This window comes from Varroa jacobsoni, unplaced genomic scaffold (assembly GCF_002532875.2).
Source record: "Varroa jacobsoni isolate VJ856 unplaced genomic scaffold, vjacob_1.0 scaffold_1263, whole genome shotgun sequence".
In the NCBI taxonomy this organism is placed as follows: Eukaryota; Metazoa; Arthropoda; class Arachnida; order Mesostigmata; family Varroidae; genus Varroa; species Varroa jacobsoni.
In genome coordinates this window covers 658,926-686,093 of record NW_019214165.1, presented here as the reverse complement: position 1 = coordinate 686,093, position 27,168 = coordinate 658,926, and the positions used below count along the sequence as shown (strand labels likewise).

The 27,168-nt window shown below is 42.0% G+C and overlaps 1 protein-coding gene across 4 annotated transcripts in view; it reads right to left on the bottom strand.

Annotated features, from left to right (window-relative positions):
• Positions 1–27,168, bottom strand: part of sn (fascin domain-containing protein singed) — a 54,172-nt gene that overhangs the window by 19,121 nt on the left and 7,883 nt on the right. Inside the window, exon 1 of one of the 4 annotated variants that reach the window (XM_022847000.2) lies at positions 20,003–20,451. The exons of 1 other annotated variant lie outside the window; for it this stretch is intronic. In XM_022847000.2, coding sequence (XP_022702735.1) covers positions 20,003–20,019 — 17 coding nt within the window. In that variant the 5' untranslated portion in view covers positions 20,020–20,451. Of the gene's footprint in view, positions 1–6,398; positions 7,783–11,481; positions 12,137–20,002; positions 20,452–27,168 lie in introns of those variants that run through there. 2 more of the 4 variants (XM_022846995.2, XM_022846996.2) reach the window with 2 other exon arrangements.

Sequence of the window (27,168 nt, the reverse complement as noted above, 5' to 3'; positions counted from 1 at the left end):
TATATATATATAGAACTAGTCGAGCGATCGGATTTTTCCGACATTACTGACAAAGAACATCCACATTACGGAACTATATTAAATCGCGCCCTAGTCGTTTATTTTTTCCCGAGCATATGCAAATGACAAACCTGCTCAGAGAGAACTTTCTTTACTTACGCTCTTGTCTTGCTATAGAAGATAAGTTGGTAGCGTTGCCACGCGGAAGGAACTAGCGAGCAAAGGACTTCAGTTTACTATTGATCTACTCGTACTCGTTGCGATCATTGGCAAGAGATAATAGAAAACACCGAAAACGGCCAGCTTATGGCGGTGCTGATTTTGAACTGCAATTCCCATTGAAGTACGCCAAAAGGAGAGCTCTAAGTAAAAGATTGGACTTGGACTCGCTACAGATATTGCACCTATGGGGCAAAGCACCGCTTGGTGGTTCTAAGCTGGGTCACTTGTTTACATTTAGTATTTTTAGGTAATATTCAGATATCTACTGTTTTGATGAGTCGAAAATATCTCGAACGCCGCACTGTGTTATTACCACATCTACTGCATGCGAGTGCTCTGTCTTAACGAAGGCTAGTAGCAGTTAACTGGCGATTGCCGGCGGACGAGACACGACGGAGGTACGCACGATGACTACATGACCTTCATGTAGGCGACGTCTGGTTGATAGGTCTATACTATGCTGCAGACCGGATATTTCTACGTATCGCCGTTAAAGGCAATACCAAAGTAATGCTTGACAGGCAGTGGAAATTTGACGAAATCAACGGCGTAACGGCCATTAGTGTTGACGTTAACAAACGAGATAAACGGTTCAACAATGTCTGGCTAAACAAGTCGTTGGTTAGACCCGAATCAGAGGTTTGACCTCCAAACGAAACCGAATTGTATAAAAAAATGGATAAGTAAGTTCCGTTCGTGATCATTAAGACAAGAGGGCCTAAAAAAGAACCTAATCTTTCGTGGACTATGTAGGACACAGTGCACGAGGATAGATACTTGAATGACGCGTACGAACGTACGCGGTCAGAATAAGAGCAGACGTGTTAGTTAGCCTGCTTAGTTTATTGGCTTGCTTTCGTAGTGTCTTTCTTTGTCCTGATCAGAGCTCCGGCCAGTATTCAATAAGCACCGCACAAATAGGTGCAGTGAAGAACAAAATATTCAACGATGAGGAACACAACACTTGCAAAGACGTCAAGATGCCAAGGATAATTCTACAAACGCTGTAAATACCACAATAGTTGCGAGTAGCCGTTTAGTAGGTGATCGGGAGTAGCGTCAATTTTTCGTGACATTTGCGGATAACCATCGCGGTTGACCGCTGTTGCTTGTTTTCGAAGTAAAGTACGGTTCACCTTCAACCGTAAGCCGTTTAATAGCAGAGGCTGACAGAGCCTTTTTCGCAAACTTGTGGGTCAGCTAGCTGGCTGATTGTTCGTCTGTGCATCTGTACCTGTCTGATCGCTGAAGCCCAAGCTCCGAAGCGTATCGGCCCTACTCCGCCGCAGGTGTTAGCCAACGCTATTAAGAATAGGGCAAGGTTCATTTTGTTCGCACAGTCTGAAACAACAACAACGAGAAAAGCTCTAGTGCCAACTATCATAGTTAATTGCAAACGACCAGCAGCAACAATGAACCCCCGGTCATGATGGTCGGCCTGATTATTATTATTACCACAATGCCGATCGCTCGGTAATTGTCGATCTTTCGACGTTGGCGTCCGAGCTGCTCTGTCCGGCAACTGCGATGCTCGTTGCTTTGATCAGCCAAGGAAATTGAACGGAGCGACTAGTGATAATTACTGACGCCAGCAAACAACGGAGCAGCGGAATCAAGGGGCCACGGCAGTGGGTAACTGTCAAGCAGCTGGGCACGTTACCCGCGGCAGTAGCGTCTCTTACTGCGTGATAAGTTCAGTAGCACGTTAAGTGTACTAAAGCAGCATACATCGTAAGGAACCTTATGCACATAGTATATATATATAGCGATCTGCTGAAGTACCTTTTAAAATCTCTTCAATGGACCGCTTCCAACTTATAACTTATTTAATTAGTTCACGTGAAAGGCAATCATGGGTATATTGCAGACTAACCAGCATTAGACTTTTCCGGCGCCAACATAACCTAAAACGGACAAATACAGCATTTTTTAGCTGGGAAGTTTATGGCCCCATTAAGTCAATCTTATGACTCTTTGTTCAAGTCCAAAATCGAGCTCGTTAATCGTACCGTACGCACAAATAACGATTTGACGTCAACCGGTTCGATATTTGTTTTATCTTTTGTGCATACCTCTCTAGGGTCGCTCATTGGAACAATGTCGCAACAATTGGAAAATTGTTATATAACCAAGATTGGGGCATACATACGCATTTTTTTAATAAAGATTATTTCGAAGGTTACAGATACGATTCTATTTGAAAAAAAAAAAAAAACAAAAGAACATATTTTTCAGTCACCTATAAGTGGTAAAAGTTGAACTTGGCTCAATGACCTGTTTCGCATTTGTCGGGCTAAGATTTTTCACCTAGATTCGAGTAGGCAAATGACACTTTCGAATTCTAGTCCAAGTGATAGCTGCCAAAACCTGGCAGCGTATTGTCATCTTGTTCAGAAGGCTGACTATGTTCAAAAACAATATCGTTGCTGTTTATGTCACCTCTCCCCTTTTTATATTTTTGGCGTCATAGCTCTACCATTGATTTTTCTATGTGTATACAATTCGTAAGAACAGCCGTATGGAATCGGTGAAATTTTGGAAAGGCTTATAATTAGTCTATAAAGATGGCTCGTTTCCTTCAGTTAACGCAAAAAACAAAGTAGTCTGGCTTTGAGGTGTGCAAATGTTCGAAAGCACACGATAGATTTCCATTGGTTACTGTTGCATTCAAAGGAAGCTTGATTTGATTGGTTTGAAGTTTCTGTGAATCTGGTTTTTTATTTCACAGATGCAGTTTTCCCATAATCGACTTCTGCTAGCGATGGCCAACTACAGAAAGGGCTAGCCCCTCCTGCTGAAGAGAACCATTTTTTAGAGATTTTTTTTTTCGTTATCATTCTAAGAACAGACAAGTTATTTAGAAAACATTTTTTTTCTCCTGTAATTATCGTTACGGATAAGATTTGTGCAATTTGACTGTTTGTTTCTTTGAGGGCCTTGCATTACCATACCTTTTATGCACTACGCAGTCCTATGCACAAAGGCTACACGTTTCACATGTGCCTTTTCATTTTCACACCGTTCGAAAGGACATTGTAACATGTTGCAACCGCTGCGCGTTTGAATTTGTCGAGTATATCTAGCAGTAACATTTCGCCCATGTAAAATTCTATTCCAATTTGAAGAACAGATCGAGCACGATTTCCACCACGGACAGAGGACTTTGCAACATAATCAGTTTTACGAGTTTCACATAACGCGAAAAAAAACTAATCGCCATCTTTTCATTGTTGCTATTATTGTTGTTTCTATGTACAGTACGGTCGTCCTTTGCGATGACAATGTACAATAGTACGCTCCGCTTGCAGATCGCAAACAACAACAACACCTTTTACACGTCAAAAAAATCATCTCGCTACTGCCACCTGGCAGACGCAGCCACATCGATGCACAGGAGTAAAAAATCAGTGCTTGAAAATGATATGACTACAGCACGATACAGATTCTCGTCCTAGTAATATGTTTTTTTCTCTTGTTTTTCTCTAAACAATGATTGCTAACTCGATGTGTGTTTCCGTCCAATAAATGATAGGATGATGGGCGAAGCGGTCTCTGTGGGGCGCAGTTGTACGATTCTGTTTTTTTTTTTTGTCTACATCGGCTACAGCTGTTATTGCAATTGGCTATAGAATCCGCTGTACAGCGACGTGTACAAGCGATGCATATGTACAGACACTGCCAGAAAGAACTCAAGATGTCAGCAGATCTGATTTTGTCTCTAATGGGTGATGCCATAAGCATTCACCGCGCCTAATTCATCCGAGACACAATGTCGATAAACAGTATTTTTGAACAGAAACATTATCCTGCGAACAAAAACGCCTCCGTATTGCCTATAATTATACAGAGATAATTTTTACTAAGGCGAAAGTAGAATAAGTGATTGAACTGTGTACATCTGTGGAAAATGCGAATTATCAAAGTGTTGACATTATCAACTTTACAACTATTCTAGCCTTGTGCTACTGCTACTTGTTCCCTTACCTCTGAGTCTGTAACAAGTTTGGAAATCAGAGCCTCGATGACCTTACGTAATTTAATTAAGCATAATAGGTCAGTAAGGACACTACTGGCAAGCTATTCTTTAAGAGTGAAATAGTTAAAAGTGAAAAGTTAAAGACGTCTTTATCTCAAATGAAGAATAAGACTAGATGTATTCGTTCGGCATCTAGTAAAAAAGATACTCCCACTAAACTTTCGGTGATTGTTTAAGCATGTACCGTCCAAATATGCTCCCAGTTGATCCTAACCTTCTTCGCTAGAATTGTACAGAGCCACAGGAAGTTCAATTACCCTAATTACTATTATGATTTTCGTGTACAAATGTAGCGCTTTGATGTGTATTTCTAGCCAATAGTACGGGATCGAATATAGAAAATTTTCACGCATATTCGATAGAACTTACCTAGTTTCGATAAACAGACCTTTGTGGAGGCTATAGCCAATGCGAAGCTTACGCTACATTCACTGACTGGATCGAAGTGTAATACACGCGATAGTACCAGCGAGTGCACGCAGATTACTTACTAACTTGCACTTACGATCGCAGAGATAATTGCGCAATGGTTGTGTTTCAAACTCGTGCGCAACACGGATTTCCGAACAATGCCGGCTTTGAAAGAGTGTGTCAGAAGATGTGGACAGAAAGATGTGTCCATCTGTTTCTCAACCTCTTTCCTTTTCGCTTTTTCGGGCTGCGACCCTATCGGGTTGAAGAATCGGTCGCTGCTACTCGCTCGCCGATGCTGTGCGTGAGAATCGGTGAGCGTCGCGGAGCGTATCCAGCGTCCGGCAGAGAAAACTAGCCGTCATAGCCCCCCCCCCCCCACACACACTTTATATATACGTGTAGATTTACGTTGTGAGTACCCCTTGATGGGGTCGTGACGATAACATGTCTGCCTGTTTATGTTACGTTCGTGTAATGCGCACCCGAGCAGTACCAAACGCTGTCAATCCTTAACAACGACAGTGGTAGCAGCAGCGAGACTTGTTTGTCTACAACAAGTACCACAAGCAAATCACTGTAACAATCAGTACGAGAACAGCATCTGTTCTGTGGCAGTAGGTGGTTGTTATGGGTTTGCTGGGAGAATGAAATTGGTACGTTTCAGTCAGATCTGACGCTTACGTTAAAGACCACAGCGTTTGCTTAGGGTGAAAGGAATATCTTGAAAAAGGCTCTCAGACGCCACAGATAGCTAAGCACGCCTGTGCTTAGCGCCAGTATCTGGAAATACAACTATTTGCTGTACCATTTCTTTTTGTAGTATGCTTCATTTGCGAAGCACGCGGCTAAGTTGAATAACGTCATTTGGGAAATGATCCCGAGAATGTCAGCGGTCACCTTGCCACCTTACCAAGGCTTCAACGTTTACCATTGGCAGTTTTATTGCGATTGGTAACATATCATTGTTGATATGGTTGTCTCTAAAACTGAATTTGTCATAGAGATGTAACATAGATTACAATAAACTAGACGCCAATCGCATAAACACTACGTTGGAAGCACGGTTTTTTCAGCCGCGCCGATACGATAAGCGTTAGCAATGCCGTTAGATAGATATAAAAAGCGCATTCAGTCTATGCGTAGGGAAAGGATTCCATCACGTACGCGTCGACGGTCAAGCCGAACGGATTATGTCAGCGTGCGTTACGTCTGTCCGGTGACCAGAGGCAAATAACTGGCGAACGTTCTATCGGCCAATAATATTATATTAATTGCGATGCTACAACTGATTTACCTTTTAAACCAGTGAGGTCGATAGGTAAGCCGAAATATCGTTGTTCAATTTCTAATTAGCGAGCGAAGACCTGAAGCAATCACAAGCGATGCCTACCCAGGCCGAATTTGTATACGCACAATTTTATTGGCAAATCCTGTATCTAGTAGCCAGGAAGTTTCTTTTTTTTAAGTGAATAAAGCTATCGAATTTAATAGCAGCTGACAGGCTATAGATAGATCATAGACAACATCATTGTGATTCAATATAGCCTGTTGTATTGAGCATTAGCAGCTGTAGGTTAACACCGTGCACCATTTTTGCCTATCTCAGATTTACGGTAGATCTATGTTTAATTATTATCGAACTCATTACGTGCGATAGCAACAACAACAACAACAACAACAACTGAAGGAGAATCATCCGCCTCAGCAAAATCCTGTGCGAACGTACCGGCTTCGGCGATGATTTTCCAGGAGAACGTCACGATCAAAATGGACCACCATTGTCGTAGAACACGTGTTGAAGAGCAGCTCCGACACTAAACCCACTCACTGTTGTTAGTTAGACAAGACACACCGTTCGCTTTTACGGAGGCAAAAAATGGAAACGTTCGCTGGAAGATCTCGTAGAAGACGACACCCAACTAATAGCTAATCGACTGACGTGAAAGCAGAACCGCACTAAATGATTATATATGCGCGATGAAGTTAGAGAATCAAGAACTATTCTAGTGCAGAGAATCCGACACAATATATTGCGCGCCGGTTTAGGCTAAATGATGTCGGGTGAGAAGTTCAACAACTTTTTGTGTCACTCACGTCCTCAGTACCCCTCGTAGAGTACTATAGCATCCAAACAGCCTGGCCTATAGATAGCTCTGGATCACGTTGACGCCTTTACCCACTGCAGGCTGTCGACTGATGACTGCGCGCGACCTGTAGCCATCTGAGTGTGCGATGGCAGGGGCACTTGTGGGGTGAGTGGTGAACTGCGATTGTTGTGGTCTGACCGGCTCCTGCCACTGCTGAAAAATGGTTAGACGAACTGATAGTGGTCGTAACTCTGACGCTGGTCACAGCGCTAGCCAGCCAGCCAGACAATCAAGCAGACGACGGCGACGATGAAGAAACGTCCCGTAGTGTCAGAATCCCGCGGCAGAGGCAGCGGCGACGGCGGTCGCGGTGAAGGAGAGACACGAGGGACAGGAAGGTTCAATCGCTGCTATGAGCTGTAGTAACGTCACCGGCTCTTGGCAGCTTCGTCGCCGAACGCTGATGTGATGGACAGCCTGCCACTATTATTAGGCGAGAAGGGAGGCTGCCGACTAAAGCAGAGGCAACAACCGCTGAAGTTGAAGCAAATGCTCAACGACAAAGCTGGCTTATGCAGCAACAACAAGAGAACTTTCAACAGCGACAACAAGTCGCCGAAGGAAACGCAGAGAAGCGGCACAATAACAAACGAGCAACATCATCATCATACGCAAACGGAAATGACTTTAACTGGCGGAAAATAGGCCCGTACACGAACGGAAAGAACAAGGCGCACGTATGAGAGCTAATACTTGAAGGGCATACTGATCACTGCCGTGACCAGGTGTACGCAAGACGCCAGCTGTCGAGCATGCGACAGCAGAAATAGCAGTAGTCACAACGAATGCGGGCACTTAGCAACAAACTTGAAACGTAATATATTTGTGCCGTAGTTAAATTGAAGGACAAATCATCGGTAAATGAAATACAAAGTATAATTGTTAACTTTATTGCGAGTGCTTATTACCGCATTTTCGATGTACAGATATCGTCCGATATCTACGGTTGCAACAGTAAGCTGCAAAAACCACTCTACGTCTACTAATAAAAAGTAATATTGCTCTATTGTGAATCAATACGATCATGTATATCGATTGATTAGTCTGGCGGACAACACGAAACAAAGAGGGGGTTATAAAACTACGGGATTACAATATGGCTTTTCATATACCGACGTACCAAACATATGATGCCGTATGATTTTTATTAAAAGGTTTACAATGGGATATCGTATGGGAGCGATTGGTCTACATTAGGACTTATGCATTAACAAGCTCAGCCGAGTATGTGCACAAGCACACGCATGCGGAACTTTCATTTTTACCATGTGATGTGATTACGCTATTGTGAACCTCCGATCAGAACGAGTGTTGAGCTGTTTTCTGGTCCTAATGGCCCGTTTTAGATGACGGAGTCACAGATCAACCATATAGCTTAGACGCCCTTCGTTTAATGTCATGGACTTAAATATAACGTACATGCAATATTAGTTGAAGTATTACATGGCCTGTAATGCTGTATGCTAAATAGCAACTACGAAATTTAGCGTTGATAATGACGAGTAGTTTATGTTGATAAACAAACGTCAACTTACTTACAACACGACGACCATATAAGGTTCTTCTTCTAAAATTCAAATTCGTTACCTGTTTGTCTGTGAGATGTTTAGTTGGGCTGCGCGCCCTATCAATGTACCTCTTACCCGCATTAGGGGTGAGTTTGGTCTATTCTTGAGCAAAAGCAAATCTAGAGGAGCAGGCTTTTTCTAATCATTAAGTTATAAGAAGCGTTATTTCGCTAGGAAGTTTAGGTCAAAATTGATATATCTGAACGATTTTACTTGACACAAGTTCCATGATGAAATTGTTTTTTGCAGTTAGTCAAAGCTGTCGCGGTTCTGTTGCGCCGTTCGTTGCTATATTTGCGTGCCATCCTTCAGCTTCACACGCTTACGACAGGACATCGTGGCAGCTAGCGAAGGGAGGCGTTCTTTGATTGGCCGGTTAAGAAATGTACTGATTGACGATGCTTGCTACAGCCGTTACACTAAGTGTCCTCAGCCAAATGAATAGATCTACCGCTCACACGCTGTTATTAATGCTTGCGCCAATGATAACGACACAGCGCCTTGTAGGGATAGGCCGATGTCAAGCTCCCGAGCACAGCATGAGAGCTGGCGCAGCTTCAAATATAATCTTCATGTCGATATAGAAGCGTGGACAACGCTGGAATACACTGTCCTATTATTTTGGCGGACAAAACGATGCCCAACGGCCATCAGGCACTGCATCGATCGACATAGATTAGACATTGTCAACAATGGGCCAACAGACAACAGGTAGCAACGGCGTCTATTTTGAAAACGAAAGAACTTGTTACCGAACCATACCCTCTACTACCACCCCCTTAGTTAGTCAAGCAACGTTACCCACCAAAGCTTCAAGCCGACTCCGTTAATGCTCGTCTCTATCCTATCTATCAATCCTCAGCTATTCACATATCGGATGACACTACAGACAGTAAATGCAATATATATATATATATATATATGTATGGTTTGTTTTGCCATTTTCTGTCTGCTGTATGCCCTTGCGTAACGGCGGCGCCGGTACCGGTTGTGATCAGTCTTGGACAAGCAAGAGGGGGCGGAGATCTACGTATAGTACACGGAGAACGCGGTAGTTATCTGATGAAAGTAACTTAGCTGACGGTGATCGTTCAACGTTCTCATTTGTTCGCTACTGGAAAATGCAGGACCGAACTGGCTGCCCATCAGACGTTGCTGTGAATGCAGCAGCAACAGAAGTTTCAACCGCAGCAAATGAAATTAAATGCGTAAAAAGGACTCAACCCACTTTCGAGACAAAGCTGAACGATCGTGGCCGGAGCGAGCAAAAAAGGCCCTTTAGCATTTGCCTTTCGTCAACAGCTGACAAAGTACAATGACACGGGTCCAACAGTAACAGAACAACAGCTAACGAGTGAATGAACCAGTGAAGCTCATAGACATGAGCACAAAGGCTCTGGGAGTTTCGTGGCGAAGAGCGCAGGCGAAGGAGATGATGATGAACAGAAGGACAATTGGCACTGTCACGTTTGTTGCTTCTTATAGGCCGAATCAGCCGGTGGCGACACTTTTCACGGCGCGATGAGGTTCAATGAAGGTCAGAGCCTCAGACGGGAGCTGAGAAGCAGTTCGAAGTGGCCAGTAAAAGGATGACCGTGCAAGGTCGCATACTATCATAGCTTGACAGAATTCTATAGTCAATGTATACTTGAATGAGCGTTTGTTATTGGACTATATATTTTGCAACCCGTAACTCCGAACGAACTGTTTGACGATCGTTGAGGTATAATCGTATCGCTCAATGCATACTACATAATATAACTATATACGTGTGATCAACAGCATTCGCATACCTCGGCCACCTCATACACATTCCATAGGTTAGGGTCAAACTTACTATCCTAAGAAAGGCATAATTAACAGCAATATAGTACTAAGCGTGCGTTTGAAAGATCGTACTTAAGCTTCATCCGCCGTGTAACAATGAGAAATTACTATAGGACAAAGGATTCGCTTGAAACGGCTGAGACAGCATCCCTGCACAAGATAGCGGCCGTAGGCAATATGTCTATTCTTATTTTTTCAAAAATAAATAAAAAATAACGAACAAATTCCCACACCAGTTAATAATGTTGTTTTTGACCCGGTTCGTTACTGGAGTACATGTAACATACATTAACTCAATACGAAGTTTTAATGGTATTACCATTATTTTCGTACGTACGGTATTCTCCTTATCTCGAAAGTGCCTCTGAACTGAGTTTTTCGGCGTTTCTATTATGTTAGGACTTACCTGAAATAAAAACATTAGAATTTATCTCAATATGATCAGTAATCTCAGATCAAAATCAACATCGTATACCTGCTTAATGATGCAGCTCAAAAAGCATCGTATTGTTTAAACGGCCTCTATCTCTAAATGTAACGCCAATAGAAGAGCTACTCCACCTTTGTGTATGTAATATTTTACATTTCAAGCTTTCCTATTCAAATTATACAAATATATATTTATAAGGACCGAAGCTCCGTACGTCTCAAGCCTTTGAAGCTCAGACTTGAATCTAAAATATTGCTTATGTACGGCTCCTCAAACAAGAACCTCTTATATATCTTCGATTTAGGGATGTTTTTTTAATAACCACACATCATTATATCGAACATTTATCACAACTTAATTTTTGGTTTATGTTATTTTAGCTTTTTCTAAGTGCATGCTGCAAAAAACCATCGAAAAATATCTAGACCCTGTACCTTAGCGATTATTAGAGAGCGACTGTACGAATTAACAAAGCTCATTATTATTATTATTATGTCTTATCCAAGAGTCGACAGGATAATTAGACGTATACACTTATAAATAAAAAAAGAAGCCATTTAACATTGTCTGGTTTACACGATAACATTTTCATATACATTAGTATTTGTTGCCTATATAATATGGCATAACAATAGTAATAATAACTTAATAAATTAAGTGATAACTTGTCTCAATGAGTTAACAACTGAAATGCGTATGGTTTGAATCAGGCAGACTTTGCAAGTGACTTGGTCGAAATTTCTGCGTTTAACCTTAACCGTGGATGTGCAAGGTAGACTCTAATTCAATATAACACTAAGTTTTAGACTTCAGAACCGATGCCGTTCATAAACCTACCCAGATGGGACCTCCGCAAATGGGCCAAGTGTTATAAATCTAGTCATCAGTTGAGTGCCTTCACCTTCAGCACTCAAACTCGTCTCGCCACCGCAATTGTTGAGGCGATGATTGCCTTCCTGACCAGCTACGACCATGTCTAAATGATGTGCTCAACTATCTTCGACTAATAAAGCCTTGCACACAATACACGCATGCGTGCGTTAAGCACGGCTGATCGTTTTGTATAACACCGCGCAACCAGCTACAGCCACCGACGATTGCTCTTTCTCTCGGTATCTGGAAACGAAAACCGCTACTTTGACCAGCCTTTCGCCTGTCTGGCTTTAAACACTCATATAACAAGGATCACCGATGCTTAGACGTTGTCCACTTCTCACTGACACGCGTCCGAACCCAAACAAGCTGGCAGGCCTCACAGGATCTGGTAAATCACGTGGTTATTGACAGTGGTTAGTTGGACACCCCGCACTCACGTGCACCTTGAGTAGCTGGCGTCAGTCGTGGGCTCTCTCACTAGTACCGTAGCCAACTATCTTAATGCTACTACTGCTGCAGGATCTATACGTCAGGTAAAGGCAAAGGTGTAGCGGCCGTTAAGTTGAACATCGGAGTTAAACGATTGTCGCCAATTTCAACGGCGATGTGCTGTTCTTGGTTTCGCAAGTGCGACCTCACTCAGAGCGGGGGTTCGAAGGTGCGCAAAACAGAGGTAACAGCAAGCGAAAGGTGCCGATGGTGTGGACCTGGAGAATGTCTGATCACAACTGATTGTCTGGTGGTTGGCTGACCAGTAGACTGACTAACTGATGCTTACGCAGTAGCGCCTACATCAAGAAGCGGCTGACTTTGTAGCGTCCAATAAAAAGCTATTACCCAGACGCTTGAAGATCTCGTAGTAATAGCGCTGAGCAGAACCGTTTATAGCCTGACTGCCGTCGCTGCTATCGAGAAGCGGCGCATGTCGAGACGCTGCTGTTGACGCCTGCACCCACTGACGCCTGCGTCGGCAATGGAGAGCCAAAGCAGAGTTAGTAGTAACCGAGAGAATCGGCGGTGGCGTCGGCGCCAGACAAAACGAAGAGAAAAGCATGAATTTTGTTGTTTCTTGTTTTTACTTTGGTATTTGCTAGATGATGTTAGCTCAAGAAGAAGAAGTTATTGCCGCTCTTTTCGCTAGAAGCTACAGGAAGCATTAGTGGCAATGTTGGTCGACCGCTTGATGGAGCGCCCGAAGAAGCCAACATGCAACGCACCGAGTCGCTTGCACTTCGTGGGTCCCAGAGTGAAAAGCAGCTCAACGACGGCAGCCAAATTAACAAGCAGCGAGAGATACATAGTTCTATTCGGTGCCGGATAGCGAGACAATAAGCCCAAAAAAAATGTCGGCATTAACTCACTTCCGTCCGTTCAGTCGGCTTGCAGGCAACAGTCGACTGGCATGAGAGGGCCAGACTCGTTCATAGTTACCTGTGAGGCGCCGGGTCATACTGAACAGGCCAATAAAACATGAGAAAGGGCGAACCACCGGCATAGATGAACCGGCCGACGCCTCGGGCTTCGTCTTCCAGGACGAACGAAGAACGGAAGGAACCGGGCCAAATCCCCTTCTGCTTTTCTGCGTGAACGTAACAAGGAAAGCTTGTTAGGCTGTGACGTTCATTACCATTTTTATTGGACAAACTTACGAGGTGAAACAATAGAAGGAAGATGACCAGCGAGGATTTCAGCTGGGCGTTGGTAAACACTGCCGTTGCTGTCCGTACACGCCTCAGCAGCTGCCGGAGATATTTTAGAAGAGCTGCCGTGTGTTTGAAAGATAATTTTTTTCTCATCGAAAACTCAGCAACAGCTCCAATAGAACTTACGTATGGGATTTGACGCAGCTGTGTTTACCCCCCCCCCCGCGCCTCCCCACTACGACTGCTGCTATTAGCTAACTAGAGCGGTGCTACTATATACATATATATGTTATGCTCGTGTCTGCTCAACAAAATTCTGGTTCATAAACAGCTGCGACTCACTGTCGCGCACGAACGTCAGCGAATTGCGCTCGACAAAATGGAATTGAAATTCCCCATGAGCCGCGTAGACGAAAAGCCTGAGTGGCCTTCTGCGGACGATGGAGTTGTACTAGCGATGGAGCAGGACAAAATGCTAGCAGCTACCGATCAACTAACCGATTTCGATTTTTAATCTGAATAAGAATTTTCGTTTTTTAATCACCTCTACTTCTACTCCATAATTTGCATTGAAGTCTTCGCCTCGGTCAGCTACAATAATGGCTGTAGACAAAATGATGATCGACTGTTCGATTCTATTATTAAATAACTATAGTTTCTATAATTAATCATAAGTTGGATTAACTTATCGATGCTCCGTATACGGTAGCAGCAAAAAGAGGACAGCCTAAGATGGGCGGGCCGTAGTGGTGGTATTCGAGCACATACAAAAACGAGCGCTCTTTACATTATATACCTTATATACATATTTTACCTATTAGTCATATAGTTAAGATGATGTTTATCACACCTAACAGTTTAACAATATCAAAAAAATGTAAAAAGTTAGTAATAAAACATAACAGTGGCTTTCTTTGTTCTTAACTTAAGTTACTATAACGTGGTTTGGCTTACGGCTGTCCACCTGCATAACTACAGGTTACTTTATTTGGTTCACGTAGCAAACTGAGTTATATAGCAACAGATCTACAAAAATTGAAAACTTGGGTGCAAACGGCAAAGCAGGAACGCCGATTCCTGACGTTTCAAAGTTACTCGCAGTTTCTTTGGAAGTTCTGAAAGATTTTCCGGCTTGTCCTTTTTTACGATTAACTATACGGCTTTACGAGAGGCACATTTTGAGACAGAGTCGCTGATGTTCATACAATTGGTCACAGATGCCAGTTCATGTATTTGGAACCGCGTTTGGAATCGTTAAAAAGATTTAGAAAAGGGAAATAACTTGCGAATAATTTGTTTGCCATTTTTTTCTAACATTTTGTTTACCTTTTGCATATTTTAATATGGAAAAGTTCTTCTGGAAACAGCATCCCTAACAGCGTTTTGACAAAACTGATAATACCAAGTTAAATAGTTATCGCTGACTCAATCAATTATAATTGTACCCAAAATAGTTCATTTAGGTCTTACACGTCAAGATCAATTGCCACCATTAGCCGATCGATCGATCGATCGATCGATTGATTGTACGACCTAAGAAGATCGTATAACTTTAGAACACAGCCTGATGCTCTTCTGATTAGCGCATCAGTAGTCGATTTAATGAAATCTCTACGCAGTGATTCCACGAAGACACCCATCTACCAGCAGCACTATGATATGGCCTTAGACTTCCTGTAGTACGAAACTAATCCGATCCAAAATAGGTAAATTATCGCACGATGGTTACTGCTGGCACCGTTTGCCCCATCAATTTGCCTTCCGACTTGAATATAATTGAGGACCATCAGAGAGAATACGCACATGACTATTGTTGTAAAAGAGGAATTTTTTAAGCTACAACCGACTTAAAATCGTCGGGCCGTAATGTTGTGAAGGAAACATAGGGCGCTTCATCCCTTCAGGACTTTCGTTTTATCGTTATCACCAGCTGTCGATTCCATGATATGTAATCGGGGCAGCGTGGTCAAAAGGAAACCACCGTAGAGTATGTACCTTTGCTGCCTACTAATGGTATGATTGAATGTATACATATGATGCCAAAGTGAATTACGTGTATTCCTATGTGGTTCTACTCAGCAACGATTCGTCTCCCTAATCTACTGCTGGCACATAACGAGCTATACAAGCCATCTGAAATGTTGCGCCTTCCGTTCGATGCGGGCAAGGCTGTTTATTGATTTTTCATTCAGAAACAGTGGGTATGTGATTTTTGAAGCTGCAAACCAGGGTATGAGGAAAACTCCTTCGTTGTTTAGAATGTGGTGAAAAAAAAGACACGACTGGTCTTCGATTCATGACATCGTTGTTGCGATAGCACCCTTTGTCGCACTTTAGTTAACATTCGTAGCCCCATCAACCTCTTACATCCCCCCCCCCCACTCTAAGCCCTACTGATATTACATATCGGTGTTCGGCACCATAAAACAAAATATACTCACTAGTTGCAATATATTAACTACTCATGTCTGAAAAGTAATGTTATACTTGCGAGAAGTTCTATTAAATCAACGTGTCTTTTACTTCCGCTACATTTATCGCGTAGCAGACAACGTTCATCTCGTTCCGTAGTAACCACACTACGACTACCACCTATCCGTAGGGTATATTTAGATATAATTTCTATGCTACACATATATGAAGGTGAAGACAGCGGCTAGAACTTCTCGCTAGTTAGCTGCCCATGCATCGCTATGATTGCCCGGTAGCGTGCGAACGTCCACGTTCGGACTTATCAGTTTCTTTCTTTTGTCGATGTCGGTTTCGTATCGCGGCGGAATCAGCGGTAGCGTCGAACAACAATGGGATAATCAGTAGCCAATCCTCTGACTGTGTTTCTCATTGAAACACGTTCTAACTGTTGTACTTGTTACAGCCACGCGGCTGTTCGGCTTGCTTCTCCCCTCCGCGCGTGGGCACCTCGCGAAGGTACCCATCTCCTTTACCGCTTCGTTAGTCGACTTGTAGGCACTCGCTGTTTAAAACGGAAACAAATACTACGGATGTTGCAGGTATGATCACAAAGCTTCATACGAGTGGCTAGCGATGCCTCTACACACAGAGGAACTGGCCGGATGATTGTCGCTATTTTTCAAAATTGTGCTTGTGCCAATGGTGTACTATCCAAAAGTGTTCTGCTGACGCTGCGAGTTTTCAAGACGAGCTTTATTGCAGCGTTTCTCCAGTTCGAGTTTCCTATAATCGTTATATCTAAATGAAAAGATGAAGGCAGTGCCACCGGCTTTTCAGAGCCTTTGCAGTTATCCTGCATGCAAGGGTAATATGTACGTCAATTAAGTAAAAAACACGGATAAAAATATATATGCATATATACATATATATATATGACGGTCTGGCATACCGTACTAATAATGTATTACTGGCATTTACACGCAAGGGCATTGAAGATGCGCGAAAATAATAATAATTTCACTAATTATAAGGAGAAGAACATTATTATTGTTCTTTTAGAATAGATCCGTTTCGTTACCTCCAATAGATACTATGCTTCAATGTTTTTGGACTTGAAAAAGTTAATTTTCATTGGGCTGGTATGTTTTCTATCAATCGGTTTCGAATTTTTCATTGTCGACGTACTTTGTGATTAACTATCTAACTCTTTCTCTATCTCTTCCGTTCTTGATGCACCCCGGTCATTTGGCATCTTAGCGATGATATCCAGTAGACCGGCGCAAATTAATCGTTTCGTTACCACCGTAACCAGCCTTTCACTGCTATCTATAATAGGTACTGCTACCATCACTACGGCTATTCAAAGTACCGAAGTACCTCGCTCCCGTATTGCACTAACTTAAAGCGACTTATTCCTAGAATGACAGAAAATACAAGACACCTCCTAGCGCCGGCGGCAGATCCTGTAGCATTGTATGCTGCTCCTGTATAAACGAATATTGTCCTAGATGAACAGAGAGGCGGGAAGGCCGTCCTTATCGCACGAACAACGATAGCAATTAGATTAGCGTATAGGAGTATCTTTTAGACGCTCGCGGAAATGCTAGCGTGGAATTTTCCAGCAACAGAAAGTATGGAGAACAATATAGATTTGTCGATTCACAAGTTCCAAAGGAGACAGTCGCAATCAAGGACGACAGATGATAGAGCGCAAAGTTGAACAAGGTCCCTTATACCTGTCCGGTCTGTGAGCCTTGTATAATGATAACGGTGCCACTAACCACACTACACAGGTGTTGACTAGAAGCGAGTTAAGCCTACATACCTAAGGCAGGGAAAACTCAACATGACATAATGCGCCAGATGCATGTGAAACTCTCCAAGAGGAGCACGCAAGCCACATTTTGGACCACGGTTAAGGACATGACATGATGATATGCGTGGATTTACAAAAATGTAGAGTAAAAAGAACGATTTGTTTCTAAACCCATTATGCGCAAAAAAGAGGAACTTGAAGCGGTGAAAAAAAGTTGGCATGAAAAGAAGCGTCAGGAAATATGTAACGCGGAAAAATTTTTCCCTTTTACTCCCACGCTTTGAGAAATCTGAAGCAATGTTGCGACGCGGTTCCAGGCCTCGAAGAAAGGAATAAAGAGGATAACGATTTCAAGCCTACTACTGTGCTCTACATCAGTATACGGTTTTATTTGTCTGCGGACAGGTGAACAGTCCCACACTCGAGCCCAGTCAAGCAAACTATAGCGAAATGTCCGAATGTCCTGGTGGGGCGTAAACACATCATAAAATAAAGAACTAGAAATAACTAGATACAGATAATGACACATAGCCGCGGTAGGGTCAGATTTGAAAAAACACTATCTCTTTGTGTAAGTACGTAAGCGCTACATTATCAATGGACAACCTGGTTGCTCCCAGCAGTTTGCGATTTATTAAGCCCGTCCATAAAAAAACAGATGTTTCTTTCCTAAAACCCAGCAGAGCTTCAACGTGAGAAACGCTTTCAAATTAGAACAGGGCGTCCGTTCTGTGTAAAGGGTATAGCATCAAATCAATCCACAAAAAGTGAAATAGGATAAAGCCGATGGCCTCTATAAGGAACAAATAGACAAGCGGGCTCGTTTGTAATAGCTACAATGTGAAGACGAATTTCATAGATGGCGTAAGGCCCCAAAAAGAGGTGCAGTAATAACTATAACACTACACCAACTATCATTCGTCGTGAAGTTTCTTCATACAACAAAAACAAGCATAGTCATATGGACCGATACAAATGACACAGACTACTATACTATAATATAGAAATTAGTTAAGGCCATTAAGCGGACAAATTAATGAAAATTGTTTTGTTGTAGACATTTAAAGCGTTTTATTTTATACGCCTGTCACTATGCAGGTAACCATACGTCGAAAGTGTGTTCATTAGATAGTGATTTAGCTTAGCTACCTCATTCGATACGTATATTTTCACGTACTTATGACATGGTACATGAAAGCTAACTAAAATACCACTGAAAAAAACTTTTTTTCTATTCATTTACGTAGATTCACTGGGTTTCTGACAAAGTTAATACAAGCACATGAAACAACATTATGGCCCACAAAAATAACTTCAATGACAAACTGCAATGATGTTATACTTTGCGTCGAACAAAAAAAATCCAGTGAAGCTTCGAGGTGGAGCACCTCGTTGCAATAAGCGACAAAACAAGATCACTATTATAGTGACCATGCCATTGTACTGCTGTCCATGATACCGGCCCGGCTGATTTAATTTTTTAATAATAAAACAAATAACTATTCTGCCAAATGTTTAGAGCGCGTTTGGGGTCTTCTTTCGCGCTGGTCGACGACGACGCGTGGTCAGACATGAGAGACTTTGATTTTTTATAACAACACAAAGGACGTTTTTGTAAAAAACGATATCTTAAAATTTTGCAATTTATACGATAAATGTCTGGGTATCACAGAGGGATATTCCAGGACCATAGGTCACTTACACGATGTGATTGTAATTCAACTAGTTCAAAACGGATACGTGTACAGTGAAATCAGAGTTGAATATATGCACTATATAAACAACTTGTGTTAAGAGAAAAAACAATAATAAAAAAAATATAGCGTAATTATTTACTGTATAGTTCTTTACTTGATTAACAAATTTGCCTATATAGAACCTTATTCCAGTGCTAAGAAAGCTTAGCGTCGATATTTGCTCGATAGTTGAGATACAGTCTATGTATAAAGTTGTCAATGTAGTCCCATCTACCTGTCAAAGGACACGATATTAAAAAGACGCTGTGGTAAACATCGCTTTTCCGTAGCGTGTCGGTGTCCGCAGTCGCTCTATAACTGAATACTACTATAACAAAGAAAAAAAAACTCCAGCTTTTCTTCGAATAGTTGATGTACGAGAGTCGCACGCGCTTTCTTCTATCGAGGATAAGTTTTTTCTGAATTACTCGTCATTAAACGGGGCATCGCTCCCCTTTATCTCTTATGATCGGCGAGGCATACGTGCTACGAACGTTCATCGGTGACTTTAAGTACGTTTTCAGAACTGCGTCGTCGAATCCTCAAATTGTTTGGCGGTCCGTACTCCTTTGCCGCGTCTCAGAACCCTTTCGTTCTGACAGCTATTAACAGCTATTAAGTTGATTCATTAGTATGTCTATCTTAAGTGTAAGTAAACACATAAAGCACTTGTTTCAAACAACTCGGCATTTGTAAAAATGAAAAGAAGACACACGCAAGTAAAGATAGCCACCGGACTGAACCTGGTAAAACGGCATTACATTTCGAATACAAAACGTCTGTAGACGTTATGCAGGGGCTTATCACGTTGGCTGATGCTTGAGCCGGACGTTCTCAGCTGCAAAACTTTTAAATATCGTACATATGAAACATACCGGTTGTCGATTCTCATCTTGAGTTCGTAAAGGACGCTGATGCAATTGTATTCCAGCTTGGCGTTCTTAGGTGGCACCGTCCACAGACGATACCGACGAAGCTCTCTAAAGCACAAGCGCAATATGACAGCTAACTGTGCACAGACACGCAATCACCAAAGCCAGTATCAGAAGACCTCTGCGTGCAGATCTTGGTACTTTTCCAGCAGTTCCACGATGGTGAGAATAGGAGTCCGCGCAGTAGGCTTATACACTCCGAAGTGTTGTGACGAACGTAACCAAAATCACAGAACTCAGCTCGTAGATAGCATGCGTTTGCCAACTATACGGTACAGATCAGCATAGTGCTTTGTCTACGTGTTGTATAACGTGCTTACGAATGGTTTCACAAAGGGAAAACGGTTCGCTATATAATTCTTGTTTTTCAGATACCTGTCGCTTCTAGCCTGCAGGATAAGTGACGCCAAATACTATGGGTGTTGCAGGTTTGTTTTATAATTTACCACCTACGCACGCTTGCCATGATGCCCGCCCCAAGAGACGCAACCAACTCCACTTACCACTGGGCCATGCTCTCCTCTCTGGACAGGGAGCAGAAAGATCTGGGCAGAGCGCGGCACATTTAATAACGGCAGCGGCAGCCCCAGCTGTTTCGGCAGCATCTTCAGTTTACGCCACCCATGCCGCTGCATGAATTTGCCGAATCGAAACATCGACCCTTGCACAGCAGCACTGGCAGTTACGGCCGCTCTTGCTATAGGCTTACTTTCACTTGCGCCCGCATGTGTACTGACTTACGCTTGCGTTAAGCAGGCGTGGCGGGGGCGGTAACTGCAAAATCGCAGTTACAACAGCTGGAGGAAAACAAGTGATGCCTCATTCTGTCAGTTCGCAAAGACTGCGATATACTTGTCCGCACGTTTCAAACATGGCAAAAGTATAAACCGGAGAAGGTGGGGGTGGAGTAGATGGTCGTTATCGAGCGCACGAAAGCTGTAAGAGACCACAGAGGTCCAATTCAAATGATGACTTGGTAGAATCCTCCTACTACCATATCTTTTCGCACTTTTTTTGGTAGCGAAGTTCTAACAGCTGCGGTGCTGAGGTCTGGGCTTCTTAGATAGTTCAACTTTAGATTCTTCAAACAGACGTAACTAAAAAAGGGCAGGCTTATTTTTTACGACCCAAACATTATGGTCTGGACAAAGAAGACAATGGTCTAGCAAAAGCAAACCTGGAGTACCTCAGCACTATTGTTACATGAGAGTACAGGAACTTTATTAATATTTGGCCAAAAAATATTTTCGCTAAAAACTATAATCTGTTTAAATAAGATATCAACAGGTCAAAGTAAATACGTATCAGATGGATGATGTTCAATAAAATACGAAACGTCTTTTTCAATTACGTTCCCATGCTACGAATCTAGTTATGACACCAACACCACCATAATTTTAGGATTAACTTAATTTGAGTAGATAGATTCTTGTGATAAGCGTTTTTTTCCTGGTAATTTGTGAAGGCTGGATGACCATAAAGCAGATTATTATGTTCGAATCTGGGCATACGCTTCAAACATTCTTAGATCATTTACGAAATTTGACCTGCCGCGAGATTTTCGTCTACGAGTCAAAAATCTATCCACGGTGAAGAAAGCTGAAGGACGCAAAAGCGAGAGAGTAACTCGAAGGCCACCAAAGGCGCGGGCACGATCTCCAGCCTAATCAGACTGCCAGTAGGCCAATGAAAGAAGGACAGACGTCTCCTAGAAGGGGAAACGTTGTCAATGTCAGCTGATAAAACATATAACGAAAACGCCGAGCGCGCGTACCACACGACTTTCGTAAGAGCGTCGAGAGAGTCTTAAGGGCCATAACCTATGAGGTAATCCTGGCCAAGAGTCGGCAGAGAAAAATATTTAGTAGTTAATATTTTACTACTCGTCCTGCTAAAAATAGTCTATGCTATTAAAAAATATGTAATATATATAAGTTACTGTAATCCGAAGGTCCTCTATCTGTAGTCTTCGCTAAATAACGTTGGGCTAATCAGGATGATTGTGTAAGATATTTTACTGCTAAATATAGTAAAATATTTAAGCTTTGTAAAATCAGAAATACTAATTATCATTATATTAACTTTTAACAGGTAATATTTGACAAGGAAAAGAAGATGCTTGTTTTCGACGACTTCCGCCAGACTCGCTATCTGTATTTACTCCAAGACTACTTCCCCGAGTTTAACTCACGGGTTTGTCTATACTTCAAGCTCTACCACAAACAGCGATGTATAAGGCACTGCTGTTCGTTTCGATGGTTTCATCTTCATGTTTACTGTGCTATTCTAGCGTCAGTCTGGGCTCCATAATAGGATCATTTATCAAGGATTCGCTAGCTGACGTTTTTTCGTTCAAAATCCTAATTAACAGATCATGTGGAACGCCACTGCGGCAATAATCGTATTCACAGCAGCGAATCGAGCTTGCGTTTTTGCCTACCTATACCTCAGTAACATTGTTTCCCCGATTATCACATAAATTATACATGGTCCCACAACTTCATTGCCCCTTTAACGAGCCCAATTGGAACGTTGTCTTCTCTTTTTTCATCTCACTCCCTCTATGTTTCGCATGTTAACTGCGTTCTATCTTATGGATCCGTATGCGGTCATCCATTACGCCTATCACCAAGCCGATAAAGTTCCGTTAATACGACATCTTGTCGCTAGTGCAAATCCTACGGCTAATACCTCGCTCATTTGTAGTTACTGTTTGCCTCATTTTTTATATACACGATCTTCGCCAACTCGGTCTGATGTAAACGTCTATAGAGACAATTAATAGTGAAATGTGGACATCGGCCAGACTGTAGAATTAGATGATGCAGTTACTCAACTGTAGACATCATTTGAAAAGTATCTAATCAGACGGAGTGCAAAAAGCACATAATTAAGACGAGAACAGATTGGCAAGGCTTCCGTTAGGACGCGTCAACAAAATAATCAGACGCTGCTTGTAGAACTAGAAAAGTCGGGCGTCTACAAGGTATTCGTTGTGGTCACAATGTTTACACGGAACTCGTGGTCGTCGGATCTTGATGTGACGCATGACTCATTCAGGTGTCGTGCGAAACAGCCAAAATGGCTTTTCGGCGACTGGATGTCTATTGTTCGCAGCTATCTATCTGACTCGGTTTGAAGCCCCAAAACTTATTAATGAGCTGTAGGAAATGTCTGTTAAAAAATGAGGCAATTAAAACGTATACGCGATAACCGGCAGTGTAATAAAGTGCGATAGCTGAATGATGGGGTAAAGGGAAAAGAAAAAGCTAGAAAGGAAAAGCACGATAGTTGAAAGAAAAAAAAAGGGCATGGAACCTAGAGGATCTAACAATTCACAGTGATTTTTTCCCGACACTTTCATATTTGTACAAGCATCCAATATCTGCTCGCCGATCGCAAAAAATAACCGAAAAGCTTATGACTATGACTTAGTTTTAATGGCGTTATTTTGGAAATTCTGTAATTTCAATGTCAAATTCGTTGACGAAATGACGAGAAGATGCGCCTAGCTTTGGTGTCGTTTCTTCTTTAGTTCTACACCACAAAGTTTTATTAACCAACAGTGAGATCTGGGCACTGCTCAAATGTAAAATTCTATGTGTAGGCTAAAAAAAAAAGATGGATCCTTCAACATTAAGGGCAGGGCATCCTGTTTTTAGAGGAACATGTTTGAGTCTAGCTTTCTATCTATAGAAACATAGTAACTTAGTAAAAGGAAATATATCGTATCAGCTTTCTCACAGTTGCTGCTAATGATTACGGGAGGTACCACGCCTTAAATTAAAGTATCTTATTGCGGCTTTGCTCTTTTTCCCATAAACCCAAAGTGGTGTTGCTGTTCAAATGGCATAAGATCTTCATAATTACATTAAATTGTGTTATATCAATACATACCGATGTAATTGTTGGATGATTTCTACAATGCATTGTCTTCAAGCGTCGGTAATCATTGGGGCAAGAGCAGGAGAACAAGGACATGGCCGACCAAGTGAACAGTGTACTTTTCACGTGTCACGATACCTCGAGTATTTTATTATAGTCAATTTATGTGCAAGTAGATTTTTAAATCTACGTTACTATGGCCAATGTTTGACACTAATCGTTGAAAGGGAAAGTTGCTTGCAAAGAAAAAAATCAGCCACAAGCTGATCTATTAGTAGAGGGCAAATTTTAATAAACGGTGTCTGTAGAAAAAAAATTGTTTTCACTGAATGTCGATGTCATTTTGGTTTTTTTCGTTCGAAATTTAACCGTATGTAGCAGTGATGTCGGTAACAATAGCATGCGCGTCGAGCTGAATATGCATCTTCACATTACTACTCATACAGATGAGAGAGCGAAGAACTATCAAGCGGCTGAATGCGTCGGAATCTTCACTAACTAACTAACTAACAGGGAACTAAATGTTCACTCACAAAGGAAACGTGAAAATGGAACACTATATTACACGAAATGGACAAAACGCAGACGACTAGATACATAGAGCTTCATTTATATCACTGCTATTCTTCAACACTGAAATTTTCATAATAATAATCTCATATCATTCGCGGCACTCGGCGACCAGCTTCGTCTGTTGCCCGAACAATTAGCTACTGCTACTGTGAGAGATAACGAAAGGAAAATGTGTCTTCTCCGTACACATATAGCGAACAGCTATGAACGAACGTCCTTGCCCATGAACCACGAGACATTTTTGTCCTGTCGGGATTATAGCGACCGAGTGCGTAGTGTTTTCAATGTTCGCAATTCCACTTCGGCAAACGTGCTGGAAGTTTCCATGTAAAGTAGATATTGATTGGGGGCTGCCAACGTGAACGTGTTTAAAGCACGTGACGGCTCTAGTGCCTCGGAAAACATATTGAAAGGCTTCGCTGTACGTGTAAAAGCATCATGACAAACCCGTCTCCCTATATTTTAGCAAATAAAAACATTATTCATCGCCGTAGACATTACCGCCAGAGGAGCTTCAAGTCCTGTAGAAAAATCAAATAGCCAATAAACTTGGTACTATTCTCGAAAAGCCATGGCCTTGTCGTTAGCCATGGTGATTAGCTGATCGAAGCATTGATTTGTGTATATATATATATATATATATATAGATATATGTTGATCTTTCAACCTCTAATTGAACTTTCGTTGTCCATTGATCTATTAACAAACGCACGAACGGTAAACGTCGTGAGCACACACATTCTTCTAGAAATGAAAAAGCCAAATGTAAATATTTCACCCGCTAATTGCCCCTCTAGTAACGCCAGTAACAGCAGTCAACACCTTCCGAGATAGACAACGACGAGCAAAAATGACTGTAGTGCTTTTCTTAGAAGCGTTATTAATGCCATACTATAGGTCAATTAAGCACAAAGTCCAAGAATAGACTTCCCTCGCGCGAGCGCAACGCCAGCGGCTGATGTAATTCAGCCACACAACGCTACATTGCGTTATTATATCATATTATTGTTTTTATGTAAATCTCCATGGCTACTACCGAAAAGTCGTGCCGCCCTTATTCTTATGATGATTATTAGAACACTCGACAGCCTCACCTGAAAGACAAAGCCTCCCATCTCATTTTTATTGTCTGTTACGCCATTTCTTATGGCAGCTGTTCTTTTGATTATTATTATTGTTGTTAAGCTGAAAGGTGGCGGTGGCGAAAATACGAATCAAAAAAAGAATAGTCTTTCTTTCATAACAGCCTTTGTTGAAACAGTCTGTTCTTAATGGCGACTCTTGTAACCCAGCTCAGGTGGTTGGCGTTCTTCATCGCGCACGAGGAAGTCCGCTATAAAAAAAATTAAGAATACATACTCACAATGCGTGTATTTGTCTATGGGACATTGCAACTAGACTTTTCCATAATTCAACAGTGAAATAAATCTGATTTTGACAGAAGCCGGCAACAGCCGAGTTGTCCAACAGTTACAAGGACAAGTACCACCGTAAATACAATCAACAATAAGGCTGCTGATTCTTCTATGCTAAGCTTCTGTTCGAGTTTCGATGTTACCGATGGTTTTTCTTTACTGAGGACACGCTTGCTCCCACTCTGGGTTCCATTATGATTGTGATAACGCACATCAAATAAGATGACCCAATACTGAAACTGCTCTCGTCACGGGGGCATTTAATATCGATCCTATGATGCTAAACATCATTTGTATAAACAAACGAGTCAACATTGCACACTTGCCGAAAATCGATCGCCCTAATTTCTCAAGCTCTTAGTTTACCCTGCTGACCTTTAGCTGAACCGGCGATATACAAGGCGAACTAAAACTTCTTTTCCACTTGTCCAGTGATAGCGATAAATTGATAGATCCTGCAAAGGATCGTTCGTCCATCTTTTTAGGTCTACCTACTCCCGTCTCATTTGGTTTTTGTGATTCATTCGTGGGAATAGCAAAGCTGCCTGTGCACGTTTAATCATCAACGCTTCTACATTATGACCCGAGGTAGGTCTCCCAAAGTAACAAGTGGGATAAATTTTGCTCGATTAATACGGCGCTATAGAAAAAAACAGGCAACAGTAAATCAAGTGCCATCGGAACTGTTCCGGTGCGCTACGTCAAAACAAATAGAAGGAAAGGCTTTTCTTGCAAATGCGGCGGCCTATATGTTCCAAATTGGCTCACCAGTTTTAGCCGAAAATAGTTAACTGCGTCATCATGTTGAGATCTAGTTAATCCGTTTAATGTATTTATTTAGTGCAAAAAATAACTCAAAAACGAGAAAATGGCAAAGATTTTCGTTCTTGCCCGAGAAGACTAACAAACACAGCTTTATATAATGTAGAGCCCACTAAACTCCATATAAGGCAATTCCTTTAATAATATATATACGCGCTTAACAATTTCAGTGTCCCAATGTACATGGATAGGTGAAAAGTTTGAGACAGTTATAATATAAAAAAAGCTATCGGATCCTCGAACGAGGATCTTCTTATACAAATTCTGTTTATTCGAAAACACTTCTCTCGTTCGCATTCACTTCGTGGTTTCGTTATGTATTTCCCACCCTAATCGAGTTACGAACGATCTGACTTTTTCCCCGTTCCAAGACGCTTTCGTTGTTCCTGACTCAACAGAAATATTACAGTCTGA